General features: G+C 45.9%; 1 protein-coding gene across 1 annotated transcript in view; it reads right to left on the reverse strand.

The window, feature by feature from the left end:
• The window catches only part of ZNF618 (zinc finger protein 618), a 171,233-nt gene that overhangs the window by 26,025 nt on the left and 125,970 nt on the right, over positions 1-19,238 (reverse strand). Inside the window, exons 6-8 of the mRNA XM_029919630.1 lie at positions 18,166-18,201; positions 17,996-18,073; positions 10,041-10,130 (exon numbers count right to left, since the gene is read on the reverse strand). Of these exons, the coding sequence (XP_029775490.1) occupies positions 10,041-10,130; positions 17,996-18,073; positions 18,166-18,201 (204 nt within the window). The remainder of the gene's footprint in view (positions 1-10,040; positions 10,131-17,995; positions 18,074-18,165; positions 18,202-19,238) is intronic.

A 19,238-nucleotide genomic window follows, 5' to 3' on the forward strand; every position in this document is an offset into this window, starting at 1 on the left:
GGAGAGGCTGTCACTCCTACATAAAAGCCTAATAAAGTCCAGGATTCTAGAACCTTCCCCAGCTTCTCCTTGAGAGAAGCCTGATCACCAGCTAACACTCAGTTTCCCAGAAGCCACTGACCAGCTCAACGGGAGGGTCACCCATAACCCTTGCCTCACCCAGGCTCTCAGTGTCTATGAACTCAGCCTATGACCTCCACTCGGGGGACCTGAATTAGTCCACCCGGGCACAAGAGCATTTTCTAGAATATTGGCTCCTAAGCCAAGGCGGGGTGGCTCAGAAGGAATGGCAGAAAGTGGACAGGCGGGGACATGCTGGAGTTGACGGGTTGGGGGTGGGGGGGAAGCAGAGGGGCTCAATGTCGCCTCAGGGTTCTAGGAGAAGGGGCTCTGTGGGCTCCCTGGGCACTGGCAGTATTGTTACCTCAGGGACGCTGCTTAAGTGTATGCGCGAGGCTGCTTTGATTCAGGGATGCGCAGCATTTCCCCGGGGCAGTTTGGGGACATCTGGGTCACCATTTCCCAGACCCCCTGCCTCCCTCACCTGGAGTCTTGGCAGGAACTGGAGTCACAAAGAACTGGGGGCGGACCCCTGGGTGGTCTCTGGCCGTCCTGGTCTGCCTCCCTCGCACTGCCCGGGGCCATGAACTACGAGGGGCAACCAAGCCCTGACCGGCCACAGCCCCACGTTTAAAACAGGAGTGGGGGTGGTGGGCTTCTCACTCAACCGCAACTCTTCCTCCAAAGGTGAGAAGGGCACCAGGCAGCACGGGAAGGGACAGCTTCGGGGCCGACCAGGGGGCTCATACATCTCACTGGGACTGGAAACATCCTGAAGGTGCCAACGTGACCCAGCCGGAGCACAGAGCTGCCTGAGAAGGTCGCTGGTGCCACCCCTCTGCTTCTGGGGGGCATTTCATTACCCCTGCGCCCAGGACACTGTCCATCCTGGGCTTCAGCTGCTCCACCCACTGCTCACAGAGCCAAAACATTAAGAGGCACTTCCTGAACCTCCACCTTCGGCCACTCCTGGCACAGATGCGGAAGCCCAGGCCCAGAGACACAGGAAGCGGGACCAAGGTCACACCGGAACTCAGTCTCCAGTGCTCTGCTCACCCTGAGACACTGAGACCAGCTCGGAGGACTGAGGCTGCCCCCTTGGAGGGTCACCTCCTCCTTCGTTCACAGTGGTGACCCCATGCCAGGAGCTGGGGGACACTCCAGTAACACCCCCTTAAAGCGGGCCCTCATCCGCCCATCCCCCGCCCATCCCAGGAGGAGCCCCAAGGCCGCAGCCCGCAGAGGACACGGGTCTGCCCACTCTGCACTCCCATTCTCCAGAGTCTGGCTTCCTTAATCCCTGACTAGAGAGCTCTGGGTGGGGAAACACACTTCCATACGTTTCCTCCTTCTCTCTCTCCCTTTTGGAGCCAAGGACCTTGGAGGTCCCGGAGTCCAATCAAAAGGGTGGCTCATCTCACGATACCCAAACAGCCTACACATCAGACTCCACGGCATGTGTCCAGAGTCCTATCTCTGAGTTCCCTACTACGTCCCTGAAGCAGTCTGGGGATAAAGTATGGAGCAAAGTGAACCCCCCTCTGTATCCCAGGTCCCTCACCTTTGACCTCTGAGGTCTTGGGACTCTGTACTTGGCCTCTCTTGACCTTGGTTCCCCCACCTTGTTCCTCTTAGGTCCACCAATAAAAGTGGGTCACGCACCTCTGTGCGGCCAGCCTCAGATAGATTTTGTGAGGATCCAAGACCACACAAAATCACAGAAGTACCTTGAATGGTAAATGGCTCATCAAATGTGAACAGCTGTTACTAATGTTTTCTATGGATAAGGAAACTGCAGCCCAGAATGTTGCATGAGTTTATGGTGGCACAAGATGGGACAGGAGGTCACGCTGGCCAGCCACTCGAGGAGGCCTCTGCACAAGGCCATGTGGTCCCCTTTGGCCTCAACCCATATGTGCTAGGAACGCGGGCACAAGGAACAGAGAAATTCTGGGCAATACACTAAACACGCTGCTTTCTTTCTTAGGCTCCATACTCTACCATGAAAGACTATTTCTAGGAGACCCTCCCATCAGACCTTTCCACGGTCTACAATTCCTGATGTCATAAGCCTGGCCATTTGTGGGAGAGACCCCTCTTTCCCTGTGGTGGAGAGCTCAGGGACACCCACGAAGCACATGATAGAATAAATCTTCAGGCACCCTGGCTAGGGACCTGCTCATCTCTCGGTTTCTCATTCTAGGACACCTTCTGTGTCCTGCAAGCCCCATGGCCTTTGCACATGCTATTTCCTCTGCCTGGAATGATCTTCCCTCCAAGTTTTGCCTGGGTAACCAGTGCTGATCCTGCATACTTCACTAAAAAATAAACTAAAAATATTAAAAAAAAACTGATCACCATCAATAATGACACATAGTATATAATCTTTGACTGGGATCTCTTCCTCCATTAGACTGACTGCTCTGTGAGGGCAGAGTCTGCCAGTCAGGCCCAACCATGTACTCAGGACCAGGCACGTTTCCTGACACACAGTAAGTGCTCAGGAGGTGTTATGGAGTCAGAGGGCCAATGCCTCGATGTGCAGAAAAGCAAAACTCAGGACCACATGTAAGCAGAGCACATCAAAGACGAGATGCCCAGGAGGGGGCATGAGAAACTAGCTCATGTATTACCCTCCCGATGGCCACAGGGGTGTATCTGAGGCAGATGGGCACACAGAGCTCAGAGAGGTACAGGCACCACTCCAGGGCCACACAGCAGGTACAGACCGAGCAGGATGAACTTCCCAGGCTCCAAACTCATTTCCCTCAGCAGTTTGCCCCACCTGTGGACCTTCTCATATGGAATGTTATCAAGCTGAATTCCTACCTGAGCTCTCACTGGGCAGAGAAGAAAGAACTCTGACAGACTGGCTGATGGCCCTTATGAAGAACACACATACAATGTTTACATATAAGAGGTATTTTAAAATGAGAGCACGGTGGTCTCTCCTTTCTGTAAAGCTACAAAATCAATGGCAACAAAAAAATTCAGAGAATATAAGGATTCGAGAAAAGTAACCGCATAGCTGAGGGCGTAGAGAGACCAGGCAGTCCCCCTGAAACCCTCACCAGGCAGAGGAAGGTGAAGATGCAGTTGAGGCCGATGGGAACAGCATGCTCCAAGGCTGGAGGTAGGAATGAATGGGCGATGGGGTGCAAAAGGGGTCCCGGTTGGGAACACCTCCGTGACGGACTCCTCCAGATTCAACTACACAGCTGGACAGAACACATGACCCAACAGCTTTCAGACTTTGAACAGCAGGCGGCGCAGGGCCGGGATTCAGGACAGAAGATCTGATGTGAGATCACTCCAGTGTCTGCCTGGAGATCCTCCGAACCACGGCACAGGGGTGGAGCCCAAAGCAGCCACTGCAGTCTGGGCGAACAGAGGGGACCGTGATCAGGGTTCAGGGCTTCTGACGTGGGTGGGACTGGCAGGACAGAATAACAAAGAGGAAGGAGTTAAAAAAAAAAAAAAAAAAAGACCTCCAGAAAAGTGTCTGGCTGGGTGCCGAACCAGTGTGCTCAGGAGGAGCCTCTGAGGCCCAGGAGGTAACAGCGGCTCGAGGGTGGGCCCAAGCACCGATTCATGAGTCTCACACGAGTAGGAGAGGTCTGAGCTCCAGCCTGCCAGAGGTCACAGACCTTGTTGAACACAAGCATTTAGCCGAGACCCAGACAGGTCAGGCCTTAGAAGGGCGACTCTAACCCTAGAATCAGAACACTCTAGACCCACCCTCACCGTTCTCACTCAAGCCTCTGAAGGATGAAGCCGATCTATAAGTAAAGTAACTGCTGGCCAGAACAAAACTCAACACTTCTCCAAGGAAGATAACAAAATCCAGATGCTCAACAAATATCACAATGCGCAGCACAGAATAAAAAATTACTTGTGAGGTGAAGCAGGGAAAGGTGACCAAACACTCAGGAGAAAAATACCAGTCGACAGGAACATACAGAAATGGCAGGGATGATGGAATTTGTGAACAAGGATCTTAAAACAGCTTTCACAAATATGCTCAAAGATTTAAAGGATAATATGAACATAATGAGAAAAGAAATGATACAGAAAGGAACCAAATAGAAATTGCTGAGAGGAAAAATAGGACAGCTAAAATTAAAAATTCACTTGATGATTTTTCTGATAAAACAGAATGCACACTAGAGAAGAAAAGATCAGTGAACTTGAAGACAGGGTACTAGAAACTACCCAAACTGAAGCTTGAAGTGAAAACAGGATGATAAACTGCATGGACCTGCATCACCAAACAGTTTAACATATATGTAAATAAAGGCTCAACAGCAGGGGAGAGAGAGATGGGGTCATAAGAATATCTTCAGAGGGGCACCTGAGGTGGCTCAGCAGTTGAGTCTCCAACTCGATTTAGGCTCAGGTCATGGTCCCAGGACCATAGGATCGATCGAGCCCTGTGTCAAGCTCCATGCTCAGTGTGGGGCCCACTTAGCATTCTCTTTCTCTCTCCTTCTGCCCCTCTCCCAACTCATGCTCGATCCCTCTCTAAAATAAAAACTTGAGAAAATATATTTGCAGAAAATACTGGCTAAAATTTTCCAAATTTGATGAAAAGTATAAACCCACTGATTCAAAAAACTCAGTGAACCCCAAACAGAATAAACACAAAGAAAACTATATGCCATAATCAAATTGATTAAAAAAAAAACCCACCCCAGTTAACATGGATATATTTAAAAGCACCCAGACAAAAAGACACATTAAATATAGAATCACAATATCTATATTGGGACTATACTGTGACTATAATATCTGACTTCTCAGAAACATAAACCAGAAGATAAAAGAATGACACTTTTAAAGTGCTGAAAGAAAAACTTCTCAACCTAGGATTTCATATCCAGAGAAGGCATCCATTGAAAGAAACAGGTAATTTAAAAACATCTTCAAGTAAGAAAATCTTTCCCCAACAGACCTACAATAGAAGAAATGTTAAAGGAAGTTAAGTTCTTCAGGGAATAAGGGAAAATGATTATAGGCGGAATTCAGATTTATACAAGAAAGAAAATTACAGGAAATGGTAAATACATTGGAAAATATAACAGGTACTTTCTATTTCTTAATTAACAAATAATAGACTGTTTAAGCCAAAAAAAGTTACTGGGTTTAAAACTTATGTAGGCATAGACATATAATAAGAACATAAAGGACAGGAGAGAAGTCAATGCAAGTTCACTGTTATAAGGTTTTATATTATGTGTTGTTATGAATTAAATTCACGATAGACTGTAATACATTGAAGATGTGTAGTACAAACCACAGAGTAACTACTAAAGAAAAAGGAGTACAGCTAGAAAGCTAACAAAGGAAAAACATTTTTAAGTTCTTGATTAATATTAAAGAAGGCAAGAAAAGAAGAAAAAATGGACCATAAGAAAAGATGGGACAAATAGAAAACAATACATGGCAAAATATACAAAACACAAAAAACATGACACACAAAATACAAAAATCCAACCCTGTCAATAGATAACATTCCATGTAAATGGATTAAACACTTTAACTAAATGGCAGGGATTGTAACACTAGAGAAAAGAGTGAGAACCAAGTCTATGCACATACTTCAAATAGAAAGACACAGAGACATTAAAACAAAAAGATCCAAATAAATATACCGTGCAAACACTAATTCTAAGCAAGCTGTAGCAGTTATATTAATATCAGATAAAGCAGACTTCAGGACCACAGGTCTTACATGTTAAATAAAGAGATTAAGAAATAAATAAAGGTCCTGAACAATTTTAAAAGGGTCATCAAAACATAATGATCCTAAGTGTGTGCACCTAAAAACAAAGTTTCAAAATACGTGGATCAAAAACTGACAGAACTAAAGGGAGAAATAGCATAGCCACAATTATCGTTGCAGATTTTACTGTTTCTCAGTGCCTGACAGACAAGCATATTTTTTTAAAAGCCTGAAAAGGTGTATAGAGATTTGAACACTATTAACCAACTTAACCTAACTGATACTACACTCAGGGAATACTCTTCCCAACTCATTCTAAGAGGCCACTTTTACCCTGATACCCAACTGAGACCAGGACAGTACAAAAAAAAGAAATGCACCCCACTGGTTCAATGCAAATGGCATAACCACTTTGAAAAACAGTTGGGCTCTTTCTTCAAAGTTAAACACACACATATCATATGACCCAGCTATTCCACAGCTAGATATTTACTCAAGATTAATGAAAGCATTTGTCCATACAAGGACATGTACACACATGTTCAGAGAAGCTTTTTTTGTTCTAAACCAGAACCGCTCTAAACCAGAAACAACCCAAACGTCTGTCCATAAGTAAATAAAGGAAACTGTGGTATCTGCATTTATGCAATGGAAAACTACTCATCAATTACATCAATCCATGTAATATACCATGTATCAGAATGAACTACTGATACATGTAACCATGGATGAATCTTAAAACAATCCATGGTGAGTGAGAGAAGCCAGACCTTCCCCCCACACACAAAAAGGGGACATACTGTAAGCTGACATATATGGGAATATGCTCGAAAATGCAAATTAACCTATAGCAACAGAAAGCAAATCAGTGTTTGCCTGGGGATGGGGAGGTGGTGAGTAAGTTTTTATAAAAAAAGCACGAAACAACTTTCGGGTCGATGGATGCGCTTGTTATCTTAACTGCAGTGCCGGTTTCGTGAGTGCTTACACAGGTCAAAACTTACCAAACTGTACACTTTAAATACAGGCACTTTACTGTATAATAAACTGCCTCAATATTGTTTAAAAAAACTTTACCAGAAATATTTACTTTCTTCATTATGGTCGTTATCATCAAACCTATGACTAAATATGAGGCTCCGCTAATCCTGCGATTGTAGCTCCCTATCCTTGAGAAGTCAGTTCTGGGACTGATATTAAAAATATTCTAGGGAGTTTTAGACAGAAGTGATCAGAAAATATGTTCTTGAGAGCAAACACCTCTACAAACTACCCCAGGTCTCAAAGTAATTCAGACGCCTTTCCAAGAAAAAGAAGTTTCAAAGAAGAAAATCACTCTCCAAACAAAAAGGAAATATCCCAACATTTTTCATTTTTTCAGTTCGTTTCAGAGTTGGACTTTCTGATACTCTTAATGTGTTTTAATAAAGTATAAGCATGGTGACTTATTTAAGAACAATGACAACAAATCAATCCATGTAATATACCATATTATCAGTATAAAAGATGAGAATCATAGAATCATCTCAACAGGTACAGGAAAAAACAAAAAACAACAATTTATGGCAGAAAATTTCAGTAAACTAGGAAAAAAAGGTAACCTCAATTGATAAAGGATATTTATAAAAACCTACTTCAGCTAATATAATATTTAATGATGAAAATGATCATCCTTAAGGGTGAAAAACTGAACCTTATGATTATGAAAAAGGCAGAAATACTCACTGAGGTTTTTGCATTCAACATTGTACTGGAGGATCCTAACCAACATAGTGAGACAAACAACAACAACAAAAAACAAAAAACAACAAAAATAAAAAGAATACAGACTTGAAGAAAGCAAAGCTATCTTTATTAATAGATGACATCAGTATGTACACAGAAAATCCTAAGAAAGTGATAAAAACGTTGTTAGAACTAGTAAGCGAATTTAGTAAAATTGCACAATACAAATTCAACATACAAAAATTATGTCTTTATGTAGTATCAACAAATAACTGGAAAACTAAAAATCCTAATAGTGTAAAAAAATATGAAGTACTTAGAGGTAATTTCATGAAATATGTATAAGACCTCTACTCTGAAAAATACAAACTACTGTTGAGAGAAAAAGACCTAAATACATGGAGAGAGACATACCATATTCATGGATTGGAAATGCCAATATTATGATGATATCGATGCTCTCTAAATTGGTCTGAGCAACGTTTCTAGAATTGACAAATATTCTTTAAAAAGAGCAAAGTTGAAAAACCTAAGAGTACCCGAATGTAAGGCTATAAAACTCCAGTAAATAAGACCATTTGGCATAAGCATAAATAAATCGACAAAACAAAAATAAACTCATACAAACATATGCATTCAACTGATTGTCAGTTCAATGCAAGGCAAAGGATAAAGGACAACCAGATATCCATATGGGATAAAATTAATCTCAACTAGTACCTCTCACCATTCACAGAAGTTAACTTGAAAGGATCACAGATCTAAATGAAAGGCTAAAATTTTAAAGCTTCTAGAAGATGATTAAGGAGAATATCCTCACAATCTTGAGGTAGCTAAGATATTCTGGTTAGGAGGCTGAAAGCACTAGTCATAGAAAAAATTGATAAATTAGACTTTATAAGAATTAAAAACCACTCATCAAGAGATACTGCATGAAAATCAAAAGGCATGCTAAAGACTGCAAGAAAATATTCATAGTCCATATATCTGATACAAGACCTGGATCTACAATATACAAAGAATTCTTACAATTCAATAATAAAAACCCAACAACAAAACAGGCAAAAGACTTTAGACAATCTCCAGAGGAAAATATACACACAGCCAATATGCAGATGAAAGAGTGCTCAACATCATCAGTCATCAAGAAAACACAAATTAATACCACAATGACCACTGCACACTCACCAGGATAGCTAGAACTAAATAGCACATCGCCTACAAATTTTGGCAAGTGTGTGGAGCGAGTGAACTCCCATATGTGTCTGATGGGAGCGTAAGATGCTACAGCCATTTGGAAAATGGTTTGTAAGTTCTTAAAAAGTTAAACATATTCTCCCCTAGGACCTAGCAATTTTACTCCTTGGTATTTCACCCAAGAGAAGTAAACACATATGCCCCCCAAAAGCCTCCTACAAACACTTTCATAGCAGGTTCATTCATGATAGCCTAAAATGGTAAACAACTACAATGAGCACGCAAATGGCTAAACAGTGATATTTTCATACAATGGAATACTGCTCAGCAGTAAGAAAAAAAAGGAACAAGTGATACATATAACATGTATGTGTCTTAAACACACTGTTCTAAGTGAAAGCAGCCAGGCACAAAAGAGTATTATCCATTTGTAAGGACTTCTGCGGTGAGTGTAGATCTTTCTGGATACTCTCACCAGACCCAGGGTCCTCAAGCCCTAGCCCTGGGTACCACCTGATGAAGTGGTCAAGTTCAGCCCCGAATTCTACACCGAACCCATCAGCACACAACTATCTAGATCCAAAGCCCACCAGAAGGGCTGTTTCAGCCTCGGCAAATCAATCCTCTGTTGGATCTAGCCTAAATCTCTCACACCCTCCTAGCTCACACACCTGGGGAATCTACGGATGGAGCCCCCTCTGACATCCAGGAGGGAAGCTGGGAAATCAGTGGTATTAGCAGAGTGGAAGGTTGGGATGTCCCACTGGAAGGGCCCTTAGAACTCCTTCCAGGCCAAGGGAGAAGGGAGAGATTGAGCGCCAGAAACAGGATGGGACCTGCCCAAGGTCACGCAGCTGCACAACCCAGCTGATTACACAGGGCTTCTGAGTCTTGACTTGGCGCCCCTTCTAGCTTTTTACCTCTTCCACTACCGAGGGCAAAAAGGGAGACGTCCTGTCTAGTTGGCCATCGCCCAGCCTGGGTTAGGCCGTGCCCTGGTCCAGACTGAAGCTGTATCACCTGTCACTGGCTCTGGAGTGGGGTTTCAGGAACCACGGGATTCGGAAGTGCTTAGAAGTGGGGCCAGGGGAGGACATGGATGAGTGACGCCCACCCTGAGTCACAGAGGGAGACTCAGGCTGTCCTGGCTGAGGGTGGGGCTTTCCCAGCTAACCCAGCTTTGCTGCAGGGTGGCCCGCATCAGACCTGGACGCCTGGAGACTGCTCCAGGCCAAGCCCACCTGTGCATTCACCCTCCCCTGGCAAAGCCTCGGCCTGTGGCTGGCCCTCCCCTCCCCCCAATTCCCCCAAGTCCCCAACCAGAGGAGGTACTCACTGATGGGGGCGTGTAAGGCCACATGCTCCTGGTAGGGCGTGTAGTACTTGTACTGTTTGCCGCAGAATTCACAGGTGTAATTGCCAGTTTCTGTCCAAGGAGAGGAAAGTGTGGGAATGGGCGCCTCACCCCATCAGGAAGCAGCAGCATGCTCCATCCCCTCCGACACCCTCCCTCCTCCTGGGACCAACTACGATCCTGGGCTCCCCTGGAGTCAGGCTGCCCAGGTTCAGATCCCAGCTCCTCCATGTCCAGCCGTATGACCTTGGGCAAATCTCTTAACCTCTCTGTGCCTCAGTTTTCCTATCTGTAAAACGGGGGTAATAATTGGACCACCTTGTAGGATTGCTGTGAGGATTAAATTTATAATGTCAAGTGCTTAGAACAGTACCTGGCACACGCTGTTCCTCCTTCCACACTCCACCCCCACACCCTGGTGCTCAGGAAATGTGTGGTGGCCGGCGCCCACCTCTCGCTTGGTCCCTCTGCAAGCCCTGCCCTCTGCAATGGCCTCCAGGACCTTGCCCGCCCCCAAACACCCCCACCCCCTGGCAGAAAGGGTCACGTCTTCCTCTCCGATCCCAGCAGACTTTATCTTTACCTCTCTTTTGGCACTGCCTAACTTCTTTCTTCTTAAAAATTTCTGATGTAATATTGTTCACTGGGGGAAAATTATAAAATACTGATAAATACAAATAAAAAATTTACAGAGTACGAGAAATTTCAATCATCTGTCACCCCAGCTGCGGCTGCCCCCTGGGGTGAAGCGTGCAACCTCGCCATCCGCCCCCGGGGCCCACCCCTCACTCCCATCTCCTCTGGAGCGGGCTCCTCTCCCTGACATCAGCTGTCTGGCTCCGGTGGGCCTTGAATTAGCCAGCCCTGATCCATATCCTCTTTGTAACCTGCCGTAGTCCATCGACAATACTTTGTGGACATCTTGCTCAATCAATAAACATCGATCCCTACTGCATTTATTGGCTGTATGGTTCCCGCTGGACTTTGAAATCTGCTGACCCCAGTCTCCTACACCAGGGGACGTTCAGATCGTTTCGAATTTTTTTTCCCTTACAAAAAAAGAAAAAAGAATGCTGTGATCCACATCCTTGTAGAAATGTCTGCACATTTGCTCATTATTTTTTCATTTCATTGCAAAGGAAAGATTACTGTGCATAATCTGTGCTCATTATTTCCTCAGGATAAATTATGGGTATGCATTTATATGGCTTTTGATAACCATAGCCACCAACTACATATCAAAAGGTTGGGCCAATTTTCAACCCAATCGGAAAGCTGTGCCTTACAGGGGGAACTCTATGGCACTGCTGGTTTTATTTTCCATTTGTTTGAGTTCCAAGGAAACTGACTATTTTTCATGTTTAATTAACTGTAGTTTTTCTTTCGTGACTTTGTCATTTGAGTGTACAGCCAATGTTTCCACAGGCATATTTACATTTCTTTAATTGCTAAGAACACTGCAGATTAAGGACATGAACATTTTGTTCGATAGCTTACACCTAATTTTTCTCTAGTTTTTTTAATTCTGTTTATGGTTTTCCTCTCTTAATATGGATTTAAACTTTTTCATAAATAACTTTATAACGGACTCACGAAAACAAAAGATAGACTATTTGCTTTTTATAGGCTTCAAAGTTGTTCGATCAACTGTCCTGATTATATTATTCAAGCCCTACATGATCCTGTTTGTCCACCTGCTCTATCGAAGACCATGGGGATCGACCTTTCCTTTTTGTCATAGTCCCAAATTTAGTTTGTATATTTAGATGCAATGTTGCGTCCTGCATATAGGGCTCATGCAACCAAAGTCAGCGTTAACTAACATTACATTACTCTCTAACACGGTGCTTCTCAAAGGGTGGTCCCTGAGCCAGCAGCGCTGGCATCATCTGTCAAACTGTACAAACAGTGGCTCAGTCGGTTAAGCATCTATCTTCGGCTCAAGTCATGATCTCACAGTTTGTGGGTTGAGCCTCGCGTTGGGCTCTGTGCTGACAGCTCGGAGCCTGAAGCCTGTCTTCAGATTCTGTGTCTCCCCCTCACTGCCCCTCCCCCACCTGTTCGTGTTCTCTCTCTCAAAATAATAAATAAATGCAAATTCTCAAGACTTATCCAAGACACACACTGAAAGCAAAATTCTAGGAATAGGATCTATGTTTTAACAGGCCTCTTAAAAAACTCTGAGGCAGAGGAAAGTTTAAGAGTCACTGCGCAAACGTCCAATGATACTGTTGTATTAGTTTGTTGGCCATTAATTCTGAATAAGTGACTTTCTAGGATCTTCCTTTCTACTTGTCTGCATGTACCTAAAAACACCTCCCTAAATCTTCTTGGGAAAACCCATGAAAAAGATACTTTGCTAAATGCCCACCCAAAGGATGAGCAAAAGCAGTCGTGGTTCCTGCCTTCAAGGAACTTACAGGCTGGAAAAGGAGACAGAAAAACCAAATAATCACATGCACGAACTTAATACTGCAAGCACAAAAGGGGCTCTTAGAGGAGACAGAGTGCTATGAAAACCCTACTAGGGAACTCAATTTAGTTAAGGAAGCAAGAGCAAGTTCCCTAAGAAAGATAAAAGATGAGGAATTAAAGTGTGTTGCTTATAAACCCATTATTTCAAATTAATCTGAGAATCTTTGTCTCCTAATAAAGGAGATTATGCCATTTGCTTTTATTGCTATAATTGACTTGGTTTTACGTGTTTTATGTTTTGATTCTTTTTTTTTCAGGCTCCACCTTTTCTGGTTTGTTTTCTTTGTTTTCAGTTGTTTGATGCATGAAATCTTTTCTCTATTGTTCTCCGATAGTCTATTCTTTTCCAATATTCTCCTTTGTTTTACACAGCATGTAAGATACATCTGTCTGTTGCAGTTAAGTAGAAAATGGTATTTTCAAGTCTATTACCATTGAGAAAGGTAGGTTAGCTCCGTGCTTCTCAAACTTTTGCATGTGTAAGATTCATCTGGAAAGATGGTTGCAACACAGATTGCTGGGCTCCACCCAGAGATTCTGAATTCTGGCTTGGGGGTGGAGCCTAAGAATTTACATTAAAAATTTTTTGTTAATGTTTATTTATTTTTGAGAGAGAGGGTGAGAGAGAGCAAGCACAAGCGGGGGAGGGGCGGAGAGCAAAGGAGACACAGATTCTGAAGCAGGCTCCAGGCTCTGAGCTGTTAGCACAGAGCCTGATGTGGGGCTTGAACCCATGAACCACTGAGATCATGATCTGAGCCCAAGTCAGACACTTAAACTGACTGAGCCACCCAGGTGCCCCAAGCCTTTACATTTTTTTTTAAAGGAAGGTTTTAAGTCTTTTTTAAAATTTTTTTTTAATGTTTTATTTATTTTTGATAGAGAGAGACAGAGCATGAGAGGGGGAGGGGCAGAGAGAGGAGACACAGAACTGGAAGCAGGCTCCAGGCTCTGAGCTAGCTGTCAGTACAGAGCCTGAGGTGGGCCTTGAACCCACGAGTGTGAGATCTGACCTGAGCTGAAGTCGGAGGCTTAACCGACTGAGCCACCCAGGCGTCCCAAGCCTTTACAGGAGATGTTGCTGCTGTGGGTCTCGGGCCCACACCACGGGAAGGGCTGGCTTAACCTACCTCTACTGGACCCTTCACCTAGTCCATCCTTCTCATGTTTTAAAAATTCATTTGTAGTATTTTATGGTGACAATGATCTTGGTCTTTTGCATTCAATTTTATAGTTAGACTCCAACATTTTAAACTCAACTTGTGGCTTCTCTGCTTTGATTATTTACCATCAGGCCTCCTGAGCCAAGACTTCATTCCTCACAACGGACTCTTCAATGTGCTCTAAGGCTTAGTTCCTGGAGTGTGTTTTTAACATTTTCTGAATATGGATACATAGGAAAAAGAGTGTGTTTTCAAGCCCTCACTTTCCCCTTTACTCATAAACCATCATCTGTCTAGATGCAGAATTCTTAGATTACAACCTTTTCCTTCAAAACGTATTCTATTGTCTTTTTGCATTTAGTACCGTCCAGAAGTCTGAGGCAAGTCCCTGTTGGATTCATCTTTTTTTTTTTTTTAATGTTTATTTATTACTGAGACAGAGAGAAACAGAACATGAGCAGGGGAGGGGCAGAGAGGGAGACACAGAATCCGAAGCAGGCTCCAGGCTCTGAGCTGTCAGCACAGAACCCGCCGTGGGGCTCGAACCCACAAGCCACGAGATCATGACCTGAGCCAATGTTGGACTGCTCAACCAACGGAGCCACCCAGGTGCCCTGGATTCATCTTTTAATACGTGGCTTTTCTTACGCCTAGATGCCTGTATCTTTTTTCCTTTGTATTTACAGTTTTAAAAAGTTCCTACAATCTATTTAGTTATGGAGCCCTTTACATGGAGGTAGATTCTACCCCCTGAAATACGAGCCCTCCAATCTGCACACACACGTCCTCCTTTAGCAACATCGTCTTCTATCGTATCTTCGGAGTATTGCTTCTGTCCCACTGGTAGGACACCACTAATGGTCTGGAACTGGCTCTCCACACTCCGCATTTAGCCGGCTTTCCTTTCTCCCGGTTATCTTGATCCAGTCAGGTTTCTCCTCCCCATCACGAATCCCGTTTCTGCAGATCAAGTCTGTTCTTTACCATGTATAATGTCGGTTCTAATTCTGCGCTTCTCTCCTGTTTCTCTGCAGTCCTTCACGTCGCTCTTTTCTCTCTGCCTCCTCGTTTTATCCCGCAGCTCTGTCACCACACAACTTCAGGATCCTCTTTCACAGGGGTTATGCAATGGACTGAACCGTGTCCCCCCACCTCTCCAAATCCCATCGCTGTGGAAGGAGGTAACTGGGGTGAGGCGAGGTCATAGAGGTGGGGTCCGCATGGCTGGATTAGTGCCCTTATTACAACAGACACCAGGAGCGCGTGCTTCCACTTGGCGTCCCATCGTGTGAGGGCAGAGATAGCAGGTGGCCGACTGCAAGCCCAGGAAGAGGGCTCTCCCCAGAACATGACCAGGCTGACACTCTGATCTTGCACTTCCAGCTTCCAGAGCTATGAGAAAATAAATTTGCTGAAGCCATCCAGTCTGGTATTTTGTTAAGATAGCCCAAGGAGACTAAGGTAAGTCATATTTTCTTATACTTGAGTGGGGCTGTCCAACAGAATTTTCTTCTAGATTTTGTAGTAGGTCATTTTCAGAAGCATGCTTTTCCTCAGAGTCTCCTAAATTCTGTGGAATTTTCATAGATACATGGTTTGGGGTTTTTTAATTTACAAAATTTTTCAAGTGACTCTTCCTTATCCACACTTTTAAAAAATCAAGTAAACTATAGATGAATTCAGACAATGTTTTCGAGAAACATGAGTGACCTGTCCTTGACCCTCCCATTATCAAGGTAGTCAGGGTCACTGTGACCACTGCCAATGGTGGTAATTCTCAGATCTGCAGCTGGAAAGCAGGCTGACAGGCAAGGCCCTCTCTCCTTCTAGAAGGATTCTTCTGCTCTGTCATGGCTCCAGCTTCCTCCTCCCTTAGTACCTAATTCTCCAATTTGCTCAGATCACGTGGGACATGGAAGGTATACTTCCCAGCATGCACCGCCTTCGGATTCTTCCTCTTCCCAGACCCACAAAGCTCTCTTCGTGGTGCGCTGCACCTCTCAGGGCCCCTCTCACTCTATGCTTCTCATTTTGAGAGTTCTGCGGGCTGGGCTTGCTCAAAACCCAAGCAGCAGCATTCTTACCTCATAAGGCAGCTTCTGAGGGGTGACAGAGATGGTCACGCTATTTTAGCCATCTCCGCTCTACAATGTCAAGCTGGGAGCATGCAGGAGGCCAAGCCCAGTTCCCTTTGCTCCATGCAATTTCCACCTGCTTATGGTACGTGACAATTCCTCCCAGGTCCTAGCACTGGCTGTCTGTCAGACTCAGTTACTGACCTACAGAACGAGTCTCATCTAGGGCTGTACCTTCCTGGGTAAGAGGTACGACTTATTTGACGCCCTCGGTGTGTGCATGGAGGACTACGCTAATTCCTGTGCAAATATAACCTCATCGCATCGCCATGTCAACCCTGAGAGGGGAGTTTTACGGTCACCACCCCATTCTCGAGTTAAGGAAAGCATAGATTAAGGAGATTATAAAGCGTGTAGGACCTCATGCAGGTATGAAGTGTAGAGCTGGGGTTCATGGACGGGGTGCCCTAAAGCTCTCACGACTGGCCATCTCTCGACAACATCCCTCATTTTTTACGCCCTGGACACAAACCAGGCGCTGGGCCCAGCGCTTCCTCCAGCAGCCCTACGGAGCTGATCAACGCTCTTGTCCCCAACTTACAGATGGGTCAAAGGACACTCAGAAGGGGAATGCGTAGCTAGTAAACTGGTGATGCCAGCATTCAAATGTGGGCCTGAGTCCATTTTCATAATCATGATGCTTGCAGACAGAGGGCAGTGCTACCCGGGGCGGCTGGCAGACAGTAAGACCATGGCAGGTCCCAGACCCGGCTGGCCCCGTCCTGCGTCTGTCTACATATGTCCATCATAGAACATGTCTGATTCCCATGTAGGTTTCCCCATGGTTTAACTTACAGCAGTTTGTGTTGAGGATTTCACCGTTTTCTGAGAGAAAAAAGAAAATCCGTCACATGCATGGTAAACACATGACAAGTGTGCAGCTAGCCACTTTGCAGATACTGCCCTACCTCCCGTTTCCAGGGTGCTCTGAGTCACAAGAAAGCAGAGTCACCCTCTACCACGAAGGAGGAAGAAGGGAGAAACAGGATGGGGACGGTCCAATGCCTTCCAAGGATTGGGGCCAAGGTCCCTCCTTTGAAGAACATCTCTCACTTCCTGCTTTTGCTGCTTGATTTTCCTTGTCTTGGATTTGCTCATCCTTTCATTCAGTGTCTGTGTGTCTAATTTGCAAACCACCTTAAATCCTTATTGTAGTGAGACAGGGTCAACAAAGGCCTTTTCTGGCCGGGTGGTGAGCAAGGAAGGGGTAGCCCAGGTCCTGACAGGCTAGACCAGACCCCTCTCACTCTTGAGACTCTACTCAATCCATTCTTCTAGAAACAGTCAAAATGGTCTTCCTAAAGTGCAAATCTGATCAAGGCCCTTCTCCACTTGGTAAAGTCTCTGGCTCATTTCCCTCAGAATGAAGTCTAGATGCCCTTGTCTGGCATTCAAAGCTCTCTAAGACCTCAACTCAGAACAGATTTGCCTTTCAATTCCCAGAACAGACACTGCGCTCCCACTTCTGCCTACGATGCAAGAGCTCATTCCCCACTCTCAATCCCAAGCAGAAGCCTCAGGATTCTCAAGGCTGACCAGGCACTTCGCCAGTCCCCTGTGGTTCAGGCTGACTTCCTTGTACCCAAGCACTTGTGGCCCCGCCCACTGCTGTGTCCTCACCACACTCAATGTATGCTGAGAATGGGCAGGTGGTGGGTGTGACTCCTGCCCTCGGGGTATATTTGGGACAAGGACAGGGTGTCTACATGTGGCTACCTGGACAGCTTCATTTGCTGATGAACCTGTGGGATGACAAGAGTTCTTTTCCGAGCACCTACTATGTACCAGGCACTGTGCTAATAGTGATTTACATTCACGATCTCATTTAATCCCCCAACAAACCTTCGGGGAAATGGCATCCTCACTGACATGTAAGGAGCCGAGGCCCAGGACAGATAACAGACTACCAGGGCACCAAGTGTGTGCTATTCTCACTGCCCTGACCATGCCCTGTGCTGTTCTGCTGCTCCTCAAAGACTAAAGTCCAAAGACTGGCCCATTTGACAGGTGGGGCAAGTGAAGTCTAAGGGGAGGTCCGTGGTCACTGGCCAGCACTACAGTTTCAGGATAAGTGATGTCATCCCCTTCCAATGGCAAGACCTTCCCCCCGCCAGTCTCCCCACCCAGCCCAGCCCAGCCCAGCCCCCGAGAGAGGCCCGCATACTTGGCCCGATTTTCTGGAATGGTTCTGGGGGTTCCTCCTTCACCTCCTCAGTGGCCACGACACCTTGGTCGAAGGGGTCTGTGGGAGAACACACAGCCCTTAGTGCACTGGTAACCCGGTCGTGGGAGTCCAGCCAGGGACAGGGAGGAAGACGGCCACCACCGACTTACCTGCCCGATTCTCGGGGGCCCCTTCCACACTAAACACTGCACCCAGGCAGGAGGCAGCAGCCGCAGCAGGAAAAAAGCAAACAGGAGCCCTGTTAGTCCCTGCCCACCGCCTCTACTGCCCAGTGCTCCCAGCCTCTGTCCCAGCGAGCTGGCCTCCGGTGCCCAGGAGAGCCCACCCTGGCCAGAAAACTGAGTGCCACGAGAGGGCACATCCCACCCAGGATACAGCCTGTGCCTCACAGACGTGGGCCCAACCCGGAGGTGGCGCTTTCTGCCCAGCCTCTTTCTGGATCGCCAGCAGCTACTGGAGGGGCCAGGGCAGGAGAAAAAAAAGGAAAGGACCAGTAGGAGAAAAAGAGGCGATAAGAAGGAGGACAAGCCACGGGAGTGAGTGGCAAGGTCTGGTTGTCACAGCCCGTCGTGGACTGGGGGCATGGGGCTAGAAAGGGAGCCTTCCTCCAGCCTTTCCAGGCCCCAGCACCTATTTCTAAGATTGAGATTCTAAAAATAAATTACCTAAATTTATTGTTCCAATTTCTAACTCTATAACCAAAGACACTAAAATACCATCATTCATTTTAAAAAACTGGTTTAATTTCATCAGAGCATGTGAATAGTCAGTATGAAACTGTAAAATGCATCGATACGAAATTGCTAAAATTCGACGGATTTTGACCTACAAAGCTGGCAATTTCACTTGGGTTACCCAAATCAGAAGCATGTATGGATTAGGAAGAGGACCTTCTCTTTCCCAGAATCCTCAGGGGTCGGTCACTGCCCTGTGGTCTAACTGCCCTCTAACCTTCCCCTGGGTGAGAGGAGGGAGGGAACAAGGGGGGAGGAGGAAAGAGGGGATGGCCGGTGGGTGGGGTTAGGGAGGGAGGAAGGAGGGAACGATCGATCGTGGGTGGGGCTCTGGGGGGAGGAGGGAGGGGACGGCAGTAGGTGGGGTCCTGGGTGGGAGGAGGGAGGGGATGGCCGGTGGGTGGGGTTCTGGGTGGGAGGAGGGAGGGGACGGCTGGTGGGTGGGGTTCTGGGTGGGAGGAGGGAGGGGACGGCTGGTGGGCGGGGTG

The sequence above is a fragment of the Suricata suricatta genome, chromosome 13, assembly GCF_006229205.1.
Source record: "Suricata suricatta isolate VVHF042 chromosome 13, meerkat_22Aug2017_6uvM2_HiC, whole genome shotgun sequence".
NCBI classification, from domain to species: Eukaryota; Metazoa; Chordata; class Mammalia; order Carnivora; family Herpestidae; genus Suricata; species Suricata suricatta.